This window comes from Brienomyrus brachyistius, chromosome 22 (genome assembly GCF_023856365.1).
Source record: "Brienomyrus brachyistius isolate T26 chromosome 22, BBRACH_0.4, whole genome shotgun sequence".
NCBI classification, from domain to species: Eukaryota; Metazoa; Chordata; class Actinopteri; order Osteoglossiformes; family Mormyridae; genus Brienomyrus; species Brienomyrus brachyistius.
In genome coordinates, this window is record NC_064554.1 from 17200218 (window position 1) to 17221383 (window position 21166).

The 21166-nt window shown below is 46.8% G+C and overlaps 1 protein-coding gene and 1 pseudogene across 3 annotated transcripts; one reads left to right on the forward strand and one right to left on the reverse strand.

Moving 5' to 3' along the window:
- Window positions 1-925: 925 nt before the first annotated feature.
- Window positions 926-18954, reverse strand: LOC125717584 (epoxide hydrolase 3). Of its 3 annotated transcripts, none has more exons than XM_048990702.1 (7): window positions 18251-18949; window positions 17432-17517; window positions 16501-16658; window positions 15957-16085; window positions 14305-14408; window positions 13402-13550; window positions 926-1549 (listed from the first exon to the last, which is right to left on the reverse strand). In XM_048990702.1, exons 1-7 carry the CDS (start codon window positions 18491-18493, stop codon window positions 1282-1284), a joined length of 1137 nt encoding a protein of 378 aa, XP_048846659.1. In that variant the 5' UTR covers window positions 18494-18949; the 3' UTR covers window positions 926-1281. The 3 variants fall into 3 exon arrangements, with proteins under 3 accessions (XP_048846659.1, XP_048846660.1, XP_048846658.1); XM_048990701.1 differs by lacking the exon at window positions 926-1549 and adding an exon at window positions 12430-13053; XM_048990703.1 differs by lacking the exons at window positions 926-1549; window positions 13402-13550 and adding an exon at window positions 1642-2071 and having other exon boundaries at window positions 18251-18954.
- LOC125717600 (lysophosphatidic acid receptor 1-like) lies at window positions 2088-10546 on the forward strand (annotated as a pseudogene).
- Window positions 18955-21166: the final 2212 nt, after the last annotated feature.

Sequence of the window (21166 nt, forward strand, 5' to 3'; positions counted from 1 at the left end):
AACGAGTAACGCACACCGTGAAGTTTTGGTTAAATCGCGGTCCCAAGAGTCACTTACTCTGCCAGTCACGCTGAGAATGAGAGGCGGGCCTGTGGTGAGCACACAAGCCGTGGTCACGCACACTCGGGCGTTCATTTGCATCGCCCTTCTGGGGGAGGGTTCTGAAGGAGGTTGAGTTTAAATTGGCCGGGGGCAGAAACACTTCACAGGAGGGGGTCTATGGGAGAGATCCTCCACCCAATTGGTGATGGGGGGGTTTGAGTGGGTGGGGGGTGAAACTGTAAAACAAAGATTCCAGAACGACTGTTGCAGATGACAGCCAGCTAAGAGGACACATCCAACATGAGCAGATTTTGGCACCAAGAAGGTCTTAGCTCAGGGCTTGGCGTGTAGTTTAGTCAAAAAACATGAAACGATTTACAAAGGAAAAGAAACCCAGGAAGACTCATGCTGGGGAATTTTGCATGAATGAATAACAGGGTTCTGACAACGAGAGGAGGGGAAATGGGCAACAAAAACAAACAGGAATGAGGATGGGTATGGAGGGAGAGAAGCGGGGGTGAGGGTGGGGTCAAAGAGAGACGTGGAGAAAGGAAGGGGGGAGGGAGGCCATCATTGTTCTGTCAGAGATGAGGTCGTGTTGCCGGGGGAGGGGAAGGGGGAGACCGAGGGGGGGGCAGGGAATGGAGATACTGAGATGAGGGGCGAGGAAAGAGGATACAGGAAGGAGAATGGGATGGAACGCAAGGAGAGGAAGCTGGTGAGAGAGAAACAGTGGGGGGGGATGGGGGGGGGCTGGGGGGGGGGACTAATTTGGCGACCAATGGGAGGAGGGTTGGAGTTAGTACATAATCCTGGCAGCTGTGGAATTCAGAGACTCATTCCACTAATCGCTGGTAGCAAAGGGTGGAGAAAGAGAGCAAGATGGGGAATCATGTTTGATTTATTTCACAGATACGTTTATCCAAAGCAGCGTACAGGTGAGCAAGCGGCTCAGACAGTCCCTGGAGCCATTGGGGATTAGAGGCCTTGCTCAAGGATCCAACAGCAAAACCACTCTGTTGGCTTTCGAAATTGAACCAGCAACCTTCTGATTAAAAGCAGAGAGACATAACCCAGTGACTCAAACACCATCTCTGGGGGGGGCGGGTTTCCACAAAGAGGCATGTCAGCTGGAGAGTCCAAAATGTTTAATTACAGATGATTATTTGAGTAGGAAGATGAGCAATATTAGCAGAGAATTCCAGAAGCTTCATTGCTCAGCCTCCACAATCTCCAGCTTCAGGGTTGCAGTCCATCTCGCCCCTGTTGATGGGCGTGGTGCTGCTTCACACCCAGACCTAACAGAAAATCTGATATAAGCTTGTTGACCACCTCAGGCTGGTCCTGCTGCACCCAGTGGCTGCAGTGCGGGATCATGTGCACTGCGGCAGCGGCCCTGGCGTACGGCCGCCCGCCACCCGACCTCCCCTCCACCAGCAGGCCGTCGTCCTCGCCCCAGATGAGCATGCAGGCCACCTGCGCGTCCTGGTGCTTGTACAGGCTGTTGCTGTAACACGAAATGGAAATCAAACTGATTCACAAAGGTCGTAATGGTAACCAAGACAGGGTAGGTTGAGGGGGCTATGTAGTCATTACATTTAGAACTTTCTCCTCCGAATTCCCCTAAATTATTCCACAGAGTAAATAATTGTGACTTCTGCTTTTGTACATCGACTGCACCTTGATTTCAGGAAATACCGGTTTCAGAGCTGCGATTTTGGGGAGTAGTGAAAATGTCCAAGGGCACAGAAAATGAAACCCAGAGGAGCCCTGGCCCAACAGGACATGAGCGTGACCACCCACTCACCCTCCTCACCACCCACCCACACACACACACACACACACACACACAACTGGTATTCAAGATCCGCTCCGTTAATCTGAGCAGTGCGCGGTAGTAGTGAAGTGGAGCCGTGAGCCCCCCAGGCTGGGACAGGCGGTACAGGTATCCCTCGAGCTGCTCCGCCGTCAGCTGTCGCTCCCTGTTCCTGATCCCCAAACGGCGGCCGCAGAACAGGCTGCTCACCAGCTGCATACAGACAGGAAGGTACAGGCTTTAGGCATATGGGGCGTGGCACAGAGAAACAGGAATGTACAGAGGAGGTATGGCACAGGGAAGCAGGGAGGTACGTAGGAGGCGTGGCACAGGAAACAGGAAGATTCAGAGGAGGTATGGCACAGGGAAGCAGGGAGGTACGTAGGAGGTGTGGCACAGGGATCCATGAAGGTACAGTGGGGGTGCGGCACAAGCAAGAAGGTGAGGTCAGTGATTCCATTAGAAAAAAATTGTTGCAGGTCACCGTATCCAGGAAGATTTCAATATCCTGGAAAAATGGGACAAAGTCCAGTCAAATATCATTTGCGCTCAATATTGAGCTTGAAAACAACTGATAGTCAGGCTATGTAAAGAATCACATCGTCAAGGCATGTAGAATTATACTTTTTTTTTATAAGTAGGCCTTTTCATGTAAAATAAGTCCTGTGAATAGACTTACGTGCATGACACAAAAATAAACATTATGCAAGCCTAAGTTGTAACACATAAACACAAAGCATTTCCGTCAGCTTTAGACCTACATATTCTCAGCTAAAATAAAAGAAAAGAAAAACTTTTTGTAAACAAACCAAAAAATACATCCAGGCCTGTGTGGTTCGTAACATTTTAATTATAATGTGCTGCTGTGAACTATCCCAGAATCGAATGATTTCCATTCACTATGGACCTTTAAAATAAAATCGAATAGATACCTTAGACAAGCTGGAACTGGCCAGTTTGCAGCTGAAATGTTTGAAAGATTTGGGGCCATTTTACCCATAAAATGGATATTTCTGTTCAATCAGTCAGGCTTATAATGGTAAACAAACACTAATAATGAAACTAAAGTTTAATTGCACAAGTACATTGGAATGGAGTGTTTTGTTCACACTTACCCCATCTTCCTCTTTTATTTTTAATAACATACATCTACAGTGGTGAGAGTGAAGCTTGGGGGTTGGGGGCAGGGTTGGCACCGCCAGGGCATTTTTTTTTGGGGTGGTGGGTGGTGGTAAAGGATTTTGCTCAAGGGCCCAACAGAGATGTGGTTACTCTGCCTAGCACAGGATATGAACCTGTGACCTTCTGATCGTAAACACGGAGACGTAAAACTCACACTGAAAGATAGAGTGGGTAAGAGTAGGAAGTGTGGGCAGCGCTGTACTAAACACCTTCCTGTTGCATCTGGAGTCTTGAACTAACATCCTGTTAGAAAAAATGACAAAAACACGATATCAGGGAATGGCTGTGGTTTCCAGTCACACGTACCACATTCCCCACTACATCTTTCCATAAACATGCACCACAGCTATAACGTCTGAGTGGTATTTTGAAGTCCCCCACGGAGAGGGCGATTTCAGGCAGCAAGGGCAGCTGGAAGAAGCAGACAGGTCTTTGTAAGACTCTGTCTGTACGGGGAGAGAGAGAGAGTGGCAACACACACAGTGGGCAAGGGAGGCAGCTGCGGAGCTGTAATGAAGTCCTAAGACGCCAATGGAAATTGTGTTTCAATTACTCTTATGTTGGGGTAAAACGGTGATTTTATGTCCATCAAAGTGTGTAAGACTAGCCACTTGTAAATCACTCCTAATGTCACCTTGGGTGACCATCTAATCTATGTCGGGGGGACACTTTGAGCTAGGACTGGACTTGTAAACTACCATTTCAATTAAAAGGACCTGGATTTCACTTTAGCACTGAGATCTTGCTGTGTGCTGATTGGTCAGTCTCCTATAATCACGCACGAGTCACTAATGTTAATGTAAAACAGCTGGATGAGTCTTTCAATCAAGGAAAACAAACCAGTAAAAGCACAAGAAGAACTGAACTAATTAGCCGAGCACAGGAGCCTCAGTTTTAAAGCAGTTTGTAAAATCTCAAGTAGCTCACCCCAGTATTTACGGTAACCATCCAATAATCCCATGCATTGGCTGACTCAGCCGCTAGCATACCATGATTTACTAATCAGTACCTCATTTAATTATTTAAGTAATTAAACTGATTAAATAAGCCGGTGGTGAAATTTTATGGATATGAGGAGAGGTTTGGGAATTGAAGTTGTGTTCCTGTAGCCATCTAATGTAACATCAGTAACTTTTTGAGGAACAGAAGACATTCCTGCTAGGTTTTATTGTGTTACTGTTAATTCGTATATGTTTATACTGCCCCTATAAACAGCCTTATGTGTTTCCTTTGACTGCCTAAGACTTTTGGACACTAATGTACATGGAAGGTGCTGACGTGCCACTGCATGTGTCTCTGCCTTTGGCACCATCCCAAAAGGGCAATGGTGTTACCCAGCCAGGCGGCGGGGTGCAGGGCGTTCCTGATGATGAGGCACTGCACCATATCTGGGCGTTCCAGGGCGAAGTACCAGGCCAGCAATCCGCCCCAGTCGTGCTCAACCAGCGCGCGGCTCGTGTGTCCTGAAAATACAGGGAAAAAAACGTTCATCAATGTTAAAGTGATGCTGACACACATAGAGCCGACATGCACGGTGCTAACAGGCGGTGATGTGTGGCTCAGCAGTTCAGGACAGTGTGATGTCATCACTGGGCTCTTGAGTAAGGCCCATAACCCCAGTTTCTCCAGGGACAAGCAGACCCTGTTTCTCAGTTGTATACCAACCTGCAAAATACATTTAATGACGTTACTATTTTAGTATGTGCTGTCCTGCACTGACAGGGTTAGCTCACTTCTTACTGGTTCCCGACGAGACGCGACAAGGCCACAAGATTAGCCAAACATGCTAAATCCTGCCTACTGTGGAAATGGAAGCCTTATTTCTTCTATTACTGCACACAGAGTCACACCGAGACCTTCGACCCGCTTTTCCAGAATATAGTCTTCTGGCCTGCAGGGGGCAGCAGAGTTTCCACAGTCACGCAGGTTGAGGGCTACTGCATGATAGATGTAGATAGATAGATAAGACTTTATTGATCACACACTGGGGAAATTTACTAATGTGTCATTATTCCCCCTAATCACTTAAGCACAAACCACTGAGTATTCACTGTTTGAGTGTTTATAGATATGAGTGTCAATTGATAAAAAAAAAAGTTAACTAGTTACTCTCATGAATTTCTCTAAGGTTTATTTCATTGCTAAGACATAGAATTCCTTTTTATCTTCTACCAAAGGTGACAATCATTTTGGAGGGCACTATATATTTGTGTAGGTCCTTGAAATTCTAACGTTCCAGATGTCAAACATCTGGAAAATATAGGTGGAGATTATAATACATATACTTATGTGGTTACTGGTGGTGCAGGAAGAGTGAATGGAATATGGTTGTGAGTAACAGTCTAAATGCAGATTTTATCATTAAACTTGTGTCTAATAGGCACCATAGTACAACTACCTATATGGAGTAAATGTACTATATGGTAAAAATTTACTCGCCACTAATTATTTACGGCACATTTGTAAATGAGGTATTTTTATGAGCTAATTTAATTAACAGAGTATTGACTATATCTTCTGTAGTCGGACTGGTATCATTAGATGTGATGGTAAGTGAAGCAGATAAGTTTCGACCACATAACAAATCCCGAACTGAACCCTGAGCTTAACCCTGTTTTCCATTTCTGAGCCGATTTAATATTTTTTGTTGAACTGATTGTTTCTTAGCCGGAGTAGCCTTCTTTGTCAGGCGGAATTCCCTCACATCAGAGATGAAAGTAGGACTGTGAGATACATTTGCACTATAGATTGTATCAGTACTGACTGGCTACACACCACATGTCATAGTTTGTGTCAGTGTGCTGTGTAGCCAATCAGCACTCTTATACTGTTGGCCAATGAAATCGATCTTGTTTGTCAGACCTGCCAGGCGTGGCCTGCACTTAAGTCGTTTGGGGGAAAAAATGGTGTATATCATGCAAGCTGTTTCTCCATCTCTGGTTGTTCAGGGTGATGATTGATGAGCAGACTGACCAATAGCTGCATGGAGAGTATGTACATAGTCGACCAATTATTGCGTGCAAGAAGGTGGTCACCTTACAATATTTACCAAGGGTCTTTAACAGCACCACGTTATCCAGAAGAACCAGCCGTTCAAATGTGCTTAACCATGTTGATTTCTAGTCTGTTCCGTGAGAGTAGAAAAGGTGTTAATATACTATCTTTGGTCCGATTTCCTTTCTGACCTCCGTCTACTGTTCCTCTTGCCAAAAAAAACCATCAAAGTGCGTTTGGGTCACAGAATGGATCGTCTGCATTGTTTTGATTTTGTATACCCTTGCATGTAGCCTATGTGTGGTGTAGCCATGCCCATGGTAAGTATACTGGTACCAGTATGAACCAGCAAGGCGCAGGAGCTGCTGTCCACAGGTATCAGGAGAATGTTGCAAAACCCAAAGCTTATGTGCAAATCCGCAATACGATTGAAAGATAACGACACATTTGCGCTGGTGGGACGACAAAAATACATCTTCTTCATTGGTAAGAAACTACCAGTTTAGTCTTTCGGAGTTGTTTTTGTGTACGCAAATTTATGCACACGGGGTGAGACTTTATCAGCGGAGATGAAAATCCACAATTGTATAGTAGTGTTGGCTTTCAGACTTTTTTTCTATTAGCTATACAGACTCATCTTTGTAAAATGTGCCCGTTTACGGGCAGTTAGGCTGTGGTCTTTGTAATTATAAATATTTTGCTGTTTTTCTGTATTTGTAATTTGTGTTCCATTTAGAGCTTTTTAAACATCTCTCCAAATATGGAAAGCTGCCATACGAAATCTTATTCGTATCGGATTGATATTGAATGGGAATGGAATCGAATCATCAGCTTGCTTGTATTTCCCGCTAAAAACTTCATCAAGTACAGTAATGATAAACCAGGATTCCCTGGCAAATTAGGGAACTTCTGAATTGTCAAAGGGAAGGTCAATAGAAAAGTGGAGAAAGATCTCTTCATGAAACCCAAAGCATACAGGGGCCATCAGGTCTGTTAAAAATCGAATACAGTAAAAAGCTGGACCAACTCACCAACGGTTTGGAAAAGCCTTCACAACATCACCAAGTACAAAAAGACCCCCCCCCCTCAAGCTGCAATTGATCCATCTCTACCAAAATAAACTGTTTAACTTTACAGTAGATTCAAATCACAAAGACATGCTAAAAACTGCGGTTCACACCCCGACTCGCCATTCAATACTTATTGCCTCATCTTCACCAACCCGCTGCAAACACAGCCTTTATTGCTCCCTCATCTTCCTCAGAAACATGCAGCCCATATGCTCTTCAGGAAGCAGAAACACAGGAAAGCTGCTGGACCTGGTCACACCTGCCCTGCCACCCTGTGTCCCGGTGCTCACCAGCTAGCACCACCACTTACATCCAGCTTTATTAGTCACTACTAATATGTATTGTTCCTGCCTGCTTTGAAACCTCCACCATTGTTCCTGTTCCTAAGAAATACAGGATAACCCACCTCTACTATAAAATTTGGCCCATCCAGCAATGTCACGCCCCGCTCGTCCGATCCTCCTGTGTGCCACGCCCCCTCGGTAACCTCGCGTGGAACCCCCATGTTACCAGCTGTTTCTAATCCCGTCTGATTAGGTTTCTGTATTTAAGTGCTTCCCTGTCAGTCTTTCCCCAGTCCTGCCCATGTAGTGTTGTGACGATTCCGCCTCGTACGCCTCTCCGTTCCCCCGTTAAGTCCCTCGTTCCCTGATCCTTTGCATCCTTCTCCTGCTTCCCTGGTCCGTGCCCCGCAGTTGATGACAAGCGACATCTGGATTCCCCAAGCGCATATGCAAGGATACTGTTTGTGGATTTTAACACGGCTGTTACAATTGTAATACCATTGACCCAGAAATTCTACACACCAAGCTTTCACAGCTAAATATACCACCTTCCATGTGACACTGGATCAATAACTTCCTGACAGACAGGAAGCAATATGTTAATGTGGGTGCTTCTCTATCAGACCCTCTCAACTGAAGCACAGGTGCTTCTGTAAACTGTATGCTTCCGCCCATTCCTATTTGCAGCGTATACCAATAACCTCACCTCCATGGACAGTTCGTCAGAGACATTTTAGGCAATCGTGGCAAGTTTGGGGAAGGCCCTTTGTCACACCTTCCGCGCTGGATGGCATAACAAAATGGGAAAGTCACATCACGTTTCCTTGTGCGGGGGAGTAAGCAGGTAAACGTAAAAATTTAATTTGCAGCAGGTTTCTTAATGTAATCAGGGCAACCAACTGCACTCACATTATGGTAAGGACGCTTAGTGCTAATGAAGCTGCTTTCGTTATTTGAAAGCCATTTTAAATTCCATTAAGCAGAATTACCCATTGTGTGTGAATGTTTACCCTGGGATAGAATCAGAATCAGGGGTATCTAGTGCCTTACGCACTGTGCTCCCTGAGGCCCAGCATCATGATTGGGTAAGTAGATATGGGACACAGATGGATGGGTGGATACTGGGCAGTCGTCTCTTGATAATGTCAGTGTTTCGTCATCGAAACCTGAAGTCTGTCTTTTTCTCTGCTTCAAGATGACAGGCAAAGACGAGCCGGATCTCAGATCAAAGCGCCGTGCTGCCAAGCAGAACATCTTTGTCGTTGGGATGGTGAGCATCCAGGTTGTCCTGCTTTCGCGGTCCCACAACTGCCAGCACCCTCACATCCAATAGCTGCCAGCTCGCACTTTGCATTTGTCTCTCGCACGCTCCTCCTCTCCCTTGGCAGCAATGTGTATGGACATCGTCGGCGACGACGCACCCGGATGCTACCGCAACAGGTCGCTGGAGTTCTTCTACAGTCACAGTGAGAAGCACATCAGCGATTCGTGGACCTCGCAAAGCCTGCTGGTGGTGATCCTGGGCATCATAGTCTGTGCCTGCATCCTCTTCGCCAACAGCTTGGTCATGGTGGCCATCATCATCAACCGTGGCTTCCACTACCCCATCTACTACCTACTGGGCAACCTGGCTGCGGCCGACCTGTTCTCTGGCCTCTCTTACCTGTACCTGATGTTCCATACGGGCCCCTGGATTACAAAGATGACCAAAGCCCAGTGGTTTGTGCGGCAGGGTCTGATTAACGTAAGCCTGACAGCTTCTGTGGTCAATCTGCTGGCCATGGCCGTGGAAAGGCACCAGACTGTCTTCACTGTCAAGTTCCACGGCAGGATATCCAATTGTCATCCTGGGCATCTGGCTGGTGGCCCTGCTGATGGGTCTCATCCCCAGCATGGGCTGGCACTGACTATGTGACCTGGACAACTGTTCCATTATGGGGCCTTTGTACAGCAGGAGCTATCTGGTCTTCTGGGCCGTGCTCAACCTGGTCACCTTCACCATCATGGTGATCGTGTACTTGCGCATCTTCCTGTACGTGCGCAGGAAGAGCCTGAGGATCTCCCAGCACCAGACACAGATGAAGCAAATGGATACTGTCATGAGTCTCATGAAGACCTTGAGCACGATCCTAGGTGAGGGACCATACTCACATACAAGTGAATGTACACCGGACAGCCTTTTTACAGAGACATACATTCATGGTTATTTGGCCCTTGATGCCCCCCAACAGTCATTGATCACTGTACCAAATTCAGAAACAAGAACCAGAAACAAGAACCGCCCCCCCACACTATCACTCTCTGTAGAGACTGAGGGACCTTGGTGACAGCATGTATCTTTGCCTTGTGCTATTGGCTTCACTTTCATGTCGCTTTGGACAAAGGTGTCCTGCTAAATATGTAAAATGTAATGTAAAGGACAACTAAGCAAAGACTAATGAGAAAGATTCGGTCTTCCAGGAAGCACGCCTGGGCAGATCAGGAACATTGAAAAGTGTTTTGCGTAATAACAGCGGACTTATTATGGCAACTGATGGCCTGCTTTGATTTATTCTATGGCAGAGGTGGGCAGTAGTGTCCACAAAGGGCCTGTGTGTATGTGGGTTTTTCATAATCCCAGTCAGCGATGACACTTTGAGCCAGGACAGGATTTGCAAACTGCCATTTCTGTTAAAAGGACCTGGATTACATTTAAGCACTGAGATCTTGCTGTGTGCTGATTGGTCAGTCTCCTCCAATCATGCCAGTGTCGCTAATGTTGATGCGAAACAGCTGGATGAGTCTCTCAATCAAGGAAAACAAACCGGTAAAAGCGCAAGAAGAACTGAACTAATTAGCCGAGCACAGGAGCCTCAGTTTTAAGGTTGTGTGTAAAACCTGAAGTAGTGTCTTCGCTGACATGGATTTATCTGGTCACCCAAGTTAACCTTTAGGTCAGCTGTTCAAACTCAGGTGTGAGGGCTCTTCAGCCAATCGGTGCTCTAATCAGTAATCTAATTAGGGGGTTTCATCGAAAACCCGCATACACAGCAGCCCGCTCTTGATAAGATTGGCCACCCCTGTTCTATGGCCATGAAATGAAACAATCATGTATAAGGTGGTAAAAGTGAACAAAAATACAATTTGATCATGTAGGCTATTGAGGCATTACTCGTTACGCATTATACTACGGGACCGTTGAATGCTTGAATCTGATTGGCTGACGAACGTTCTGAGGTGTGCAATTATTTTCAGATAACCGCACGGCGAACGTAGTTCCAGGCAGCTCTCTTGACCGCATTACAGTTCCATATCACTTCGCATAGTTAACTGTAATAACGGAAATTAGCATACAGTACCTATACAGCACACAGGACTAACAAAAACAACAACATGACAGACGATTTTCCGAAAGTACATTTTAATAATTACGGTGAATATGAAACTTTCAACAACTGGTCTGCAGCAGTATTAGTTAGCCTAGTGTACCAACTTAAAGGCTACACATGACATTTCTCGCTAGCGAGGTAATAACAGCGCTGCATCTTAAAGCAGACTTACAGTTTAGAGACGGTGCTTCAGAACACTGTTGAGGGACACACAGAGGTAGCCTAATTCATACAAGCTCTCTGTTTCTCTGTCTCTCTCGCTCTCTTTCTAATAACTTCATTATTAACTGCATTAGTCTGCTATCAACGGCTCAAGCTTCCATTGCCAGCTTTAAAATGACGTTTTGGAACTAGCAAAAGAGACGTTGGATAAGACGCGGAAGAAATAATCCTACTCACAATAGCGATTTAAGTAGAAAAACCGGACGAATCCCTTGAAATATATCATCTGATCGATGTCTTGAGGTGTGGCAACCGTAGTATAAGCGGAATAATTGACTCCGGACCGTTGAATTATTAGAAAATAATGCACACCCGAGGTGTAACGGCCACTCCGCTTCGCGTCGTGGCCGCATTACCACCTCGGGTGTGCATTATTTTCTAATAATTCAACGGCCCGTCGTCAATTATTCCTTACTTAAAGTTCATTAACATAGTTGCACGGTATTGCAGGCATTTGTCAGCTCTCTACAAACGCAATGCTGCTGTGCTGCCTGAACTTTCATCATTACCTTGCAACTTTTTTGTTTTGAAAAAAACACAGGAAGACAACAGCTATCACCGCAGCATGATGGAGCTCATGACTAAAGTCCTTATATCGTGGATTATTTGAAAGTGTTTTGGGTCTGATGGCCTGAGCAGGAACAGGGACAATTGTGTTTGGGCACGGGCCGAATCAACCATGAAAAAAGTGAGAATGGTCAATCCTGGCCAAGGGCCGAAACTCTTCACAGGAGGGGGTCTATGGGAGAGATCCTCTACCCAGTGGGTGATGGGTTCATTTTTTGGATGGGTGGGGGATGAAACTGTAAAAGAAAGAGCCCAGAACGACTGTTGCAGATGACAGCCAGCTAAGAGGACACATCCAACATGAGCAGATTTTGGCACCAAGAAGGTCTTAGCTCAGGGCTTGGCGTGTAGTTTAGTCAAAAAACATGAAACGATTTACAAAGGAAAAGAAACCCAGGAAGACTCATGCTGGGGAATTTTGCATGAATGAATAACAGGGTTCTGACAACGAGAGGAGGGGAAATGGGCAACAAAAACAAACAGGAATGAGGATGGGTATGGAGGGAGAGAAGCGGGGGTGAGGGTGGGGTCAAAGAGAGACGTGGAGAAAGGAAGGGGGGAGGGAGGCCATCATTGTTCTGTCAGAGATGAGGTCGTGTTGCCGGGGGAGGGGAAGGGGGAGACCGAGGGGGGGGCAGGGAATGGAGATACTGAGATGAGGGGCGAGGAAAGAGGATACAGGAAGGAGAATGGGATGGAACGCAAGGAGAGGAAGCTGGTGAGAGAGAAACAGTGGGGGGGGATGGGGGGGGGCTGGGGGGGGGGGACTAATTTGGCGACCAATGGGAGGAGGGTTGGAGTTAGTACATAATCCTGGCAGCTGTGGAATTCAGAGACTCATTCCACTAATCGCTGGTAGCAAAGGGTGGAGAAAGAGAGCAAGATGGGGAATCATGTTTGATTTATTTCACAGATACGTTTATCCGAAGCAGCGTACAGGTGAGCAAGCGGCTCAGACAGTCCCTGGAGCCATTGGGGATTAGAGGCCTTGCTCAAGGATCCAACAGCAAAACCACTCTGTTGGCTTTCGAAACTGAACCAGCAACCTTCTGATTAAAAGCACAGAGTCATAACCCAGTGACCCAAACACCATCTCTGGGGGGGGCGGGTTTCCACAAAGAGGCATGTCAGCTGGAGAGTCCAAAATGTTTAATTACAGATGATTATTTGAGTAGGAAGATGAGCAATATTAGCAGAGAATTCCAGAAGCTTCATTGCTCAGCCTCCACAATCTCCAGCTTCAGGGTTGCAGTCCATCTCGCCCCTGTTGATGGGCGTGGTGCTGCTTCACACCCAGACCTAACAGAAAATCTGATATAAGCTTGTTGACCACCTCAGGCTGGTCCTGCTGCACCCAGTGGCTGCAGTGCGGGATCATGTGCACTGCGGCAGCGGCCCTGGCGTACGGCCGCCCGCCACCCGACCTCCCCTCCACCAGCAGGCCGTCGTCCTCGCCCCAGATGAGCATGCAGGCCACCTGCGCGTCCTGGTGCTTGTACAGGCTGTTGCTGTAACACGAAATTGGAATCAGACCGATTCACAAAGGCTGTCGTGGTAACCAAGAGAAGGTGGGGAGCAGCGCTATGGAGTCATTACATTTAGAACTTTCTCCTCCGAATTCCCCTAAATTACTCCACAGAGTAAATAATTATGACTTCTGCTTTTGTACATCGACTGCACCCTGATTTCAGGAAGTACCGGTTTCAGAGCTGCGATTTTGGGGAGTAGTGAAAATGTCCAAGGGCACAGAAAATCAAACCCAGAGGAGCCCTGGCCTAGCAGGACCACAGTGCGAACACCCACCACCAGTACCCCCGCACACACACAATCGGCATTCAGGATCTGTTCCAACTAACCTGAGCAGTGCGCGGTAGTAGTGAAGTGGAGCCGTGAGCCCCCCAGGCTGGGACAGGCGGTACAGGTATCCCTCGAGCTGCTCCGCCGTCAGCTGTCGCTCCCTGTTCCTGATCCCCAAACGGCGGCCGCAGAACAGGCTGCTCACCAGCTGCATGCAGGCAGGAAGGTACAGGCATTAGGCAAGATACAGGAATGTACAGAGGGGGGGCGTGTCATAAGGAAACAGGAATGTACAGAGGGGTACGTGTCATAAGGAAACAGGGAGGTACAGAGGGGATGTGTCACAGGGAGGTGCAGAGGGGATGTGTCACAGGGAAACAGGGGGGTACAGATGAGGCGTGGCACAGGGATACAGGAAGGTGTAGACAGGGCGTGACATATTAATACAGGGAGGTACAGAGGGGGAATGGCACAGGGATATAGGAAGGTACAAATGGGGCGTGGCACAGGGATAGAGGAAGGTACAAATGGGGCGTGGCACAGGGATACAGGAAGGTACAAATGAGGCGTGGCACAGGGATACAGGAAGGTACAAATGGGGCGTGGCACAGGGATACAGGAAGGTACAAATGGGGCGTGGCACAGGGATACAGGAAGGTACAAATGGGGCGTGGCACAGGGATACAGGAAGGTACAAATGGGGCGTGGCACAGGGATACAGGAAGGTACAAAGGGGGCGTGGCACAGGGATACAGGATGGTGCAGAGAGGGCGTGGCATAGGGAAACTGGAAGATACAGAAGGGACAACCAGACACCTATGGAGGTAAGAGTGAAGCTTGGAGTCTGCTATCAATCCAGTGATTTGTTTTTTAGGGGGGGGTGATATTAACTTGCTCAAAGGCCCAGCAGAGATGTGGCTACTCTGTGGAACATGGGATTTGAATCTGAGGCTGATGGTTACCTTGAAGTCCTCCACAGAGAGGGCGATTTCAGGCAGTAGGGGCAGTTGGAAGAAACAGACATGTCCAGCCTGCAGGAGCTGAGAAGGTCGTCGCAAGACCGCATCTGTATGAGGAGAGCGGGAACACACACTGTGGGCAAGTAATGCAGCTGCAGTACTGTCAGGTCAGGTCAAGTGGGGAGCATGCGCCGATGCAGCACATTGTCGCACCCACCACATGGCGGAACTCCTCGGGATCCCAGGTGGCGACCCCCCACATAGACTCACGGTCCAGTCCTACACTCCGGAAATGGCCATCCATCCGCCACAGCCAAGTGCTACGTGGGCGTCCCCTTGGCTTGGTCTAGCTGCTTGGGTCCTCAATAATGGGGATCCTGCGAGCTGGATCCCCCTCAGGGAAACGTGCCACATGGGCGTAGTGCCATAACTGAGGCTCCCTTACAATGTAGGTAGTGAGCCTCATTCGGGACTCCTCTAGCAACCGCTCATTTGACTAATCATCCAATATACCCATGTATTGGTTGACTTGACCACTAGGATACTATGATTGGCTAATCAATACCTTATCAAATTATTTTACTAATTAATGAATTAACCATGCTGGTTGTGAAACTTAATGAATACCTGGACTGGCTGTGGTGCTCCTGTGGAATGGTTTTGGAACTGAATTGGTGTTCATCTACCCATCCAACAAGATATCCGTAACTTTTTGGAAAACAGAAGAAGTTCCATCTATCCATTTTCTCCAGCTAATCCTGGTCCAGGTCGTGGGAGCAACAATCTAAGCTGGGATGTCCAGACCTCCATCTCCCCAGCCACCTCTTCCAGCTCCTTCAGTGGGATATCCAGTCACTCTACCTGGATCTGCCTCAGTCTCCTTCAAGTTGGATGTACCTGAAGCATCCTAAGCAGATGAGCCACCTCAACTAGGTCTTTTTGATGCAGAGAAGCAGCAGCTCTACTTTGAGCCCCTCCCAAATGTCCCAGCTCCTTACTCTGTCTCTAAGTCTGAGCCCAGATGTGTTGGAATCCCATAATCCCAAAGCATCCCCTACAGGACCCCCTGAGGGACACAGTTGTATCCCTTTTCCAAACCCACAAAACACCTGTACACTGGTTGGAAAACTGCTTCGGTGACCCAGAGATGGGTAAGTCCTCCTCTGAGTTCCCCATCTCTACTTCCTCCAAGGAAGGAGTGTTAGTGGGATTCAGGAGGATCTCAAAGTAGTCCTTCTACACCTGACTATATCTCCAGTTGAGGTCAACAGCACTCCATCCTGGCTGTAAACATGGATAAATCCCTTCTTCCTTCTCCTGAGTCTCCTGATCATTTGCCAACTGAGGTTTTCCTTCCACAGCTGCCAAAGCCGCATTCTGCTTGGCCTGCCGGTACCTACTTCGGGTGTCCTACAAGCTACCCAAGCTCTGAAGGCCTCCTTCTTTAACCTGACTGCTTCCAACATCACGTTCAATCACCGGGTTTGGCGGCTGCCATTGCGACAGGCACCAACAGCCTTAGAGCTACAACTCTGCAGAGCCACCTCTCATTGCCCACAAATTCCCGGTAAACGGCGAAGGGGCTGAGCCGCACGAGGAAGACCACGGCGTGCGTTTCTGCCTCAGGCACCGTCCCAAACCAGCAATGGTGTTACCTAGCCAGGAGGCGGGGTGCGGGGCGTTCATGATGATAAGACGCTGCACCATATCTGGGCGTTCCAGGGCGAAGTACCAGGCCAGCATCCCGCCCCAGTCATGCCCAACCAACACGCAGCTCGTGTGTCCTGGAATTATTGGGACAAAAAGCCTTAATTAATGTTAAGCTGATGCTAACACACATAGAGCCAACATGTACAATGCTAATAGAGGGTGATGTGCGGCTCAGCAGTTTAGGATGTGCCCATGATCAGAAGGTTGCTGGTTCCTATGCCTTACAGTATGATGTCATCATTGGACCCTTGAACAAGGTGCTTATACCCAGTTACCCAAGGGACAGACTTCCCCTGCTTTCACAACTGTATGTTGCTAAATAAGGAACAGTACTAATTACTGTGTGTTATCCATCACTGACATGTTTAATCCCCTTCTTAGTGGTTCCCAATGGGATGCACAAGGCAGCGATTGGTCACAGATGGCAGATCCGCCCTGCTGTGGTCTGGAAGCCTTATTTCTCTGTGCACTGCAAACACAGAATCACACCTAGGCCGCTAATGGTGTCCCTGATGTCATCCAGCAGCATTTCCAGAGCATAGTCCTCCGGCCTGCAGGGGGCAGCAGAGTCTCCACAGCCACGCAGGTCTAAGGCCACTGTGTGGTACCGAGCGCTGAACTCGCACAGCTGGTACCTCCAGGAGTACCTACAATAAGGGGAGACGGTGATACCTGTCTTCATCTGAATCACCCTCAACAAAACTATGAACAAGAAAGAAGGAATCATTTCAGTCCTGATCCGTGGGACCATCTGTTAATCTATGAAAGTTGGATTGTGTCTCAGCAGAGCTGCTATTAAATTAGGCTTAATTAAATTGTACAATAAATCTCAATAATGTTTCCACACACAGTGAATTTCTTACTGAGAAAATGTGACTAAAACACAGAATGTAATAATATCAAGAACACAAACATGTTCTGCAGTCTTGGAAGATGGATAATTGTGTTACTAAATAAATACATTCAGTTAATTATTGTCAATTTACTAACAATTAGTATGGATGCTTTGGTAGTCTGTGACTCCAGTGGGGGCTGTTGGGAGGGCTCCAGACTTTGTCAGTAATTCTCTTGCATATTTGCTTGTAAAACATTCAGTAATATCAGCGACGACGACTTGATTGCAATGAATCATTCCTAATAGTCTCTTAACAGCTAAGTAACCGGATCGGGGCTGGAGTAATTTTAATCATGGGGATTTCTTCATTAAGATAACTGGGATGCATACGTGTGCACAGACACATGCCGTAACTGTGGGAAAACCAAGCAGATTGCTCCTTAATCACCTCCCCCAGGAAGCATCATTTTAAAACAACTTTATCAGATGATAGACGCTGCGTGAGAAATGGTGACGGCGCTCTTACGTTGCACTTCGCTGTTTAATGCCCCCTACTGGTGACTGATAATAAGCAGATTTGCTCACCAGTTCTCTGGAAATCCGTGAAGGAAGAGCATCAGAGGATTTTTGTGGTCTCCTTTCTCTACATAATGGAGCCGCAGACCGGAGCTCTGGGACAAGGAATAATGCGGAGACAGACAGAAATTAAAATTAAGAAATTAAAATTAAGGAGGACAACAGAAGACAGACCATGATGGTTATGAAGACCATGATTATCTTAGTCATTTGGCATCATGCCTTTGGAAGTTGTCATCACACCCCTCAACGCTGGGTCGGTCAGTGCGTGTGGAGACGTTACCGGGATGAGGTTCAGGCGCTCGCCTGATTTTAAGATCTTTTTTGGCATCAGCCCCGTGTCACTGGTGCCAATCGCGCTCCTATCGGTTATTTTCTAATTATAGAGAAGGTGGGACATTGAGTCATCGGCGACAGAGAACGTGACACAAAGGGCACAAAGGACAGAGACCGTAGCCGCTTTCGATCAAAAATTACACAAGGAGAGGTTGAAAAGTTCATTGGTTCATTCAGATTAAATACTGTTAACGCTGTGTACAGTACAATTCGGCGTTTCGAAGCCGCAGCTTACTGCCGGCAGTGGGGTTAGACTGGGGCGCACCTGGGGGCCAAAAGAACACCGCTGCAAAAAGCTTGAAGCACAAAAATGCCGGTGCAGTTAAATATATACTAGTTTCCATGTTGGCTGGGTGTTACTTATCTGTATTTACCGGATATCTCTCGCCGTAGCAGGTGACAGAAGTATACAAGCAGTATTTTGTGTATATCCCCACGAACGCGAAATACAAGTGGATTTTTCAAAGTTGATTCTCAATTATAAGGCCTTACCCTGGCCCGCACATATCCGTGTCTTCCTAGTTCGGGGTCCCGCAGGCACGATGGTGGGGATTTGCGAACTGTCCACTGAAACGTTTTACGGGGATTCTTCAGTCCTCTCCATGCAATGCGAGTCAGAACCATGCTTGCAGTTATCAAAGCAGTGCCATATACCAGGACCCAGTAAAATAAAGATAAAAGACACAGGCAGAACCGGGTCGGCAGCAACAGAAACCTTGTAATTTTGCTGGACATTGCTCCTTGCGTCGTAATCAAACGTGAAATGTAGTTTGGTAAGTAATTAAATTAGAAGAATAACAAGCACGCCAGTCGTTGTTGACCCACATTTGTCTGAATGATTTTTTTATTTTAGGGACGCATGACTCTAGTCCAGTGTCCGCGCGGTGAGATTGCGATTTGCCGCGATCGTGCATTTGCTAAATCCGAATTGTCTAGCTAACAAATCAACCGCAGTAGTTATAATCCAGTATTTCAGTATCGCCACCAAGAAGTTCGCAAACACGACCTGTGGCCATTAGTTGTGCGCTTTGAAATAAGAAACGCGCAACAATGACGTATAATCAGATATAGTAATAAAATCATAAAGGCTGAAACTCGCCATATTGTCTGAAAGTAAACAACACATAAACAATAAGACTTAGTACATATATACTACGCCAAGGTACTTTGTCATATAATACCAAGGAAGCACGGGATAGGGATTCTATTGGTCTGCACACTCATTGGTCGTAACCAATGAATGCATTTTATTTCACCAATGAGTGAAAAGGACAGCGCATAAGCGCAGCCAATCATCATTGTCCTGTTAATGCTGTCAATCAGTTCCAGATGAAAATCCCATTGGTCAGAAAGTGACATAACTTCGATGCAACAGATTTATGTAATTTTTGGTGGCTCCGATCAGTAATCTGAAGGTGACAGTGTCTGTAAGAACAAATGGGAAAGGTATCTATGACGGGAAGATCACAGCGCGTTAGATATAATGCCTTTATTCAGCTATATGCCAGAGGAGCTTAAAGGCACAGTGACCTATTGCAAATAATCGATACATATACGAAATTCAATTTACTCGTGTCATTCAGTTTAAAGACATGAGCGATTACAATACCAAGGCTTATTCTTATACTCTGGATATTTGCATTAGGTTTGTTGGGATGTTACATATGTTTTTAAATTAACTCAAAGATTGAAGATCAACCAGCCATTACATTTAATAGTGTGTTGGCAAAAACATGTCAGTAGAGGGCAGTATGTGCTTCAATTATTTTCCCCTGGATTATGAGTGCTATCACAGACATTTAGATACATCAGTTTCGTGTTAAGTCAAGGATGTAAACACATAAATCAAAAACTTCAACAACACGGGTATTTGGTAGCAGTGTACCACTCAGCAGTCTCATTATTAATCAAGGGAACTATGAAAATCCCAATGCATTTTGTGGACACAGACTGGAGAAGCTGGAAACAATTTCTCTTCTGTCCCAGTCTTAGAGATGCTGGAGGCTGACAAGCTAGCGAGTCGGCATCCTGTACGCAATGACCCATACGGCTCCATCACTCCAGCAATGTTAAAGCACTGGTCACCTGCACTGAGCTCTCTGCGATAACCTGTCCAATCAGCATTATGGCTGTTGCTAAAAGAGTCAAGACAAGATTTGGAAGGATGCCTTAGGTCATATGTCTGTTTACCAAATGAGATCGGAATTCAAGCCCATTACCTTCACGCAGCTCATGAATAATGCAGCACAACATTTAAGCTCCACCCTTAGTGTTTATGCAGGCCTTGGCGCTCTTATTGGCCGACTAATGGCAGCACTCCCAGATATGGAAGAGGAAGCGAATGGAGAAAACTGTGGTTTTTCCCAACCAAAATCAATGACACAGCAGCAACATGCACAGAAATCCGCTTGGGGAGGGGAGGGGGGGCAGCATTACTCACGCCTGTGGCATCCGACTCCACGTCAGGCCCGCAGTGTGGAAACTGCGCCATAGACCACACAGCAAACCCACAGACGCATCATTTCATGTGATTTGCAATGTGCAATTTATTCAATCAACACGTAAACCAAGGCTAACCGAGAGCTCGGACAGAGCAGCAGGTCACCATGAACAGGATCGGGGCGAAAAGAGGCGCACAGGACACCGACACCAACCGGCACTGACGGGAACGTCCTCCAGCACCATCCATCCTCGGGAAACGAGATTTAACACAGACCTTCCAGCCAATGTATAATCAACCCCCCCACCCCCCCCCCCCCAAAAAAAAACAAACAAACACAAAAGCCCCCTCCGTAAAGACAAACACCTGCCCCATGACACAAAGGTAGTTTTTTTTTGTTTCTTTTTAATTTTTTTTAAAAAAGAGATGAGTTTATTCCATGATCATAACAGACAAAATCTTACTCCTCCGTACTCAGTGACATACCAACAGTAATTAAAGGAAAAAAAACAAAAAAAAAAACAAACAAAAGTAAACCTGAATGAAGCAAAACCTCGCCGTGCCAAAGGTCAGCGATTTCATTGAACAGAATATCCATGGCACATAACCAACTGGTAAGGAAGGAACGAAAAAACAGTCAGAATACATGAAGGCATGAAGGAATGAAGAAACGAGTGACTTCTCTTGCTTATTTAAACCAAGCTTTCATATAAGTGGACTTCACTGAAATGAAAAAGGGAGGGGGGGGGGGGGGGGGGAAACCAGCAACGGCAGCGTGACCCTCCCCACTTAAAACTGAATGCTAGTCGCCACGCTGCCAACACGCACGCACACACGCACGCACAAACACACACACATAAACAGTATATAATCTGCTCCTTGACACTCCAAGCTCCACTTGAGATATACAGATCTGGGGAGGGGTAGGTGGGGGGGGGGTCAGGCATACAATAAAGAAATACAGCTAA

Bases quoted from the DNA above. Each gene is read 5' to 3' on its own strand.
- LOC125717584 (XM_048990702.1), bottom strand. From the start codon at position 18,493: ATGTCCAGCAAAATTACAAGGTTTCTGTTGCTGCCGACCCGGTTCTGC. The intron at 16,659-17,431 runs GTGAGCAAATCT...CCCTTATTGTAG, and splicing joins CACGGATTTCCAGAGAACTG to GTACTCCTGGAGGTACCAGC. The intron at 13,551-14,304 runs GTAACCATCAGC...GCCTGCATGCAG, and splicing joins TCTCTGTGGAGGACTTCAAG to CTGGTGAGCAGCCTGTTCTG.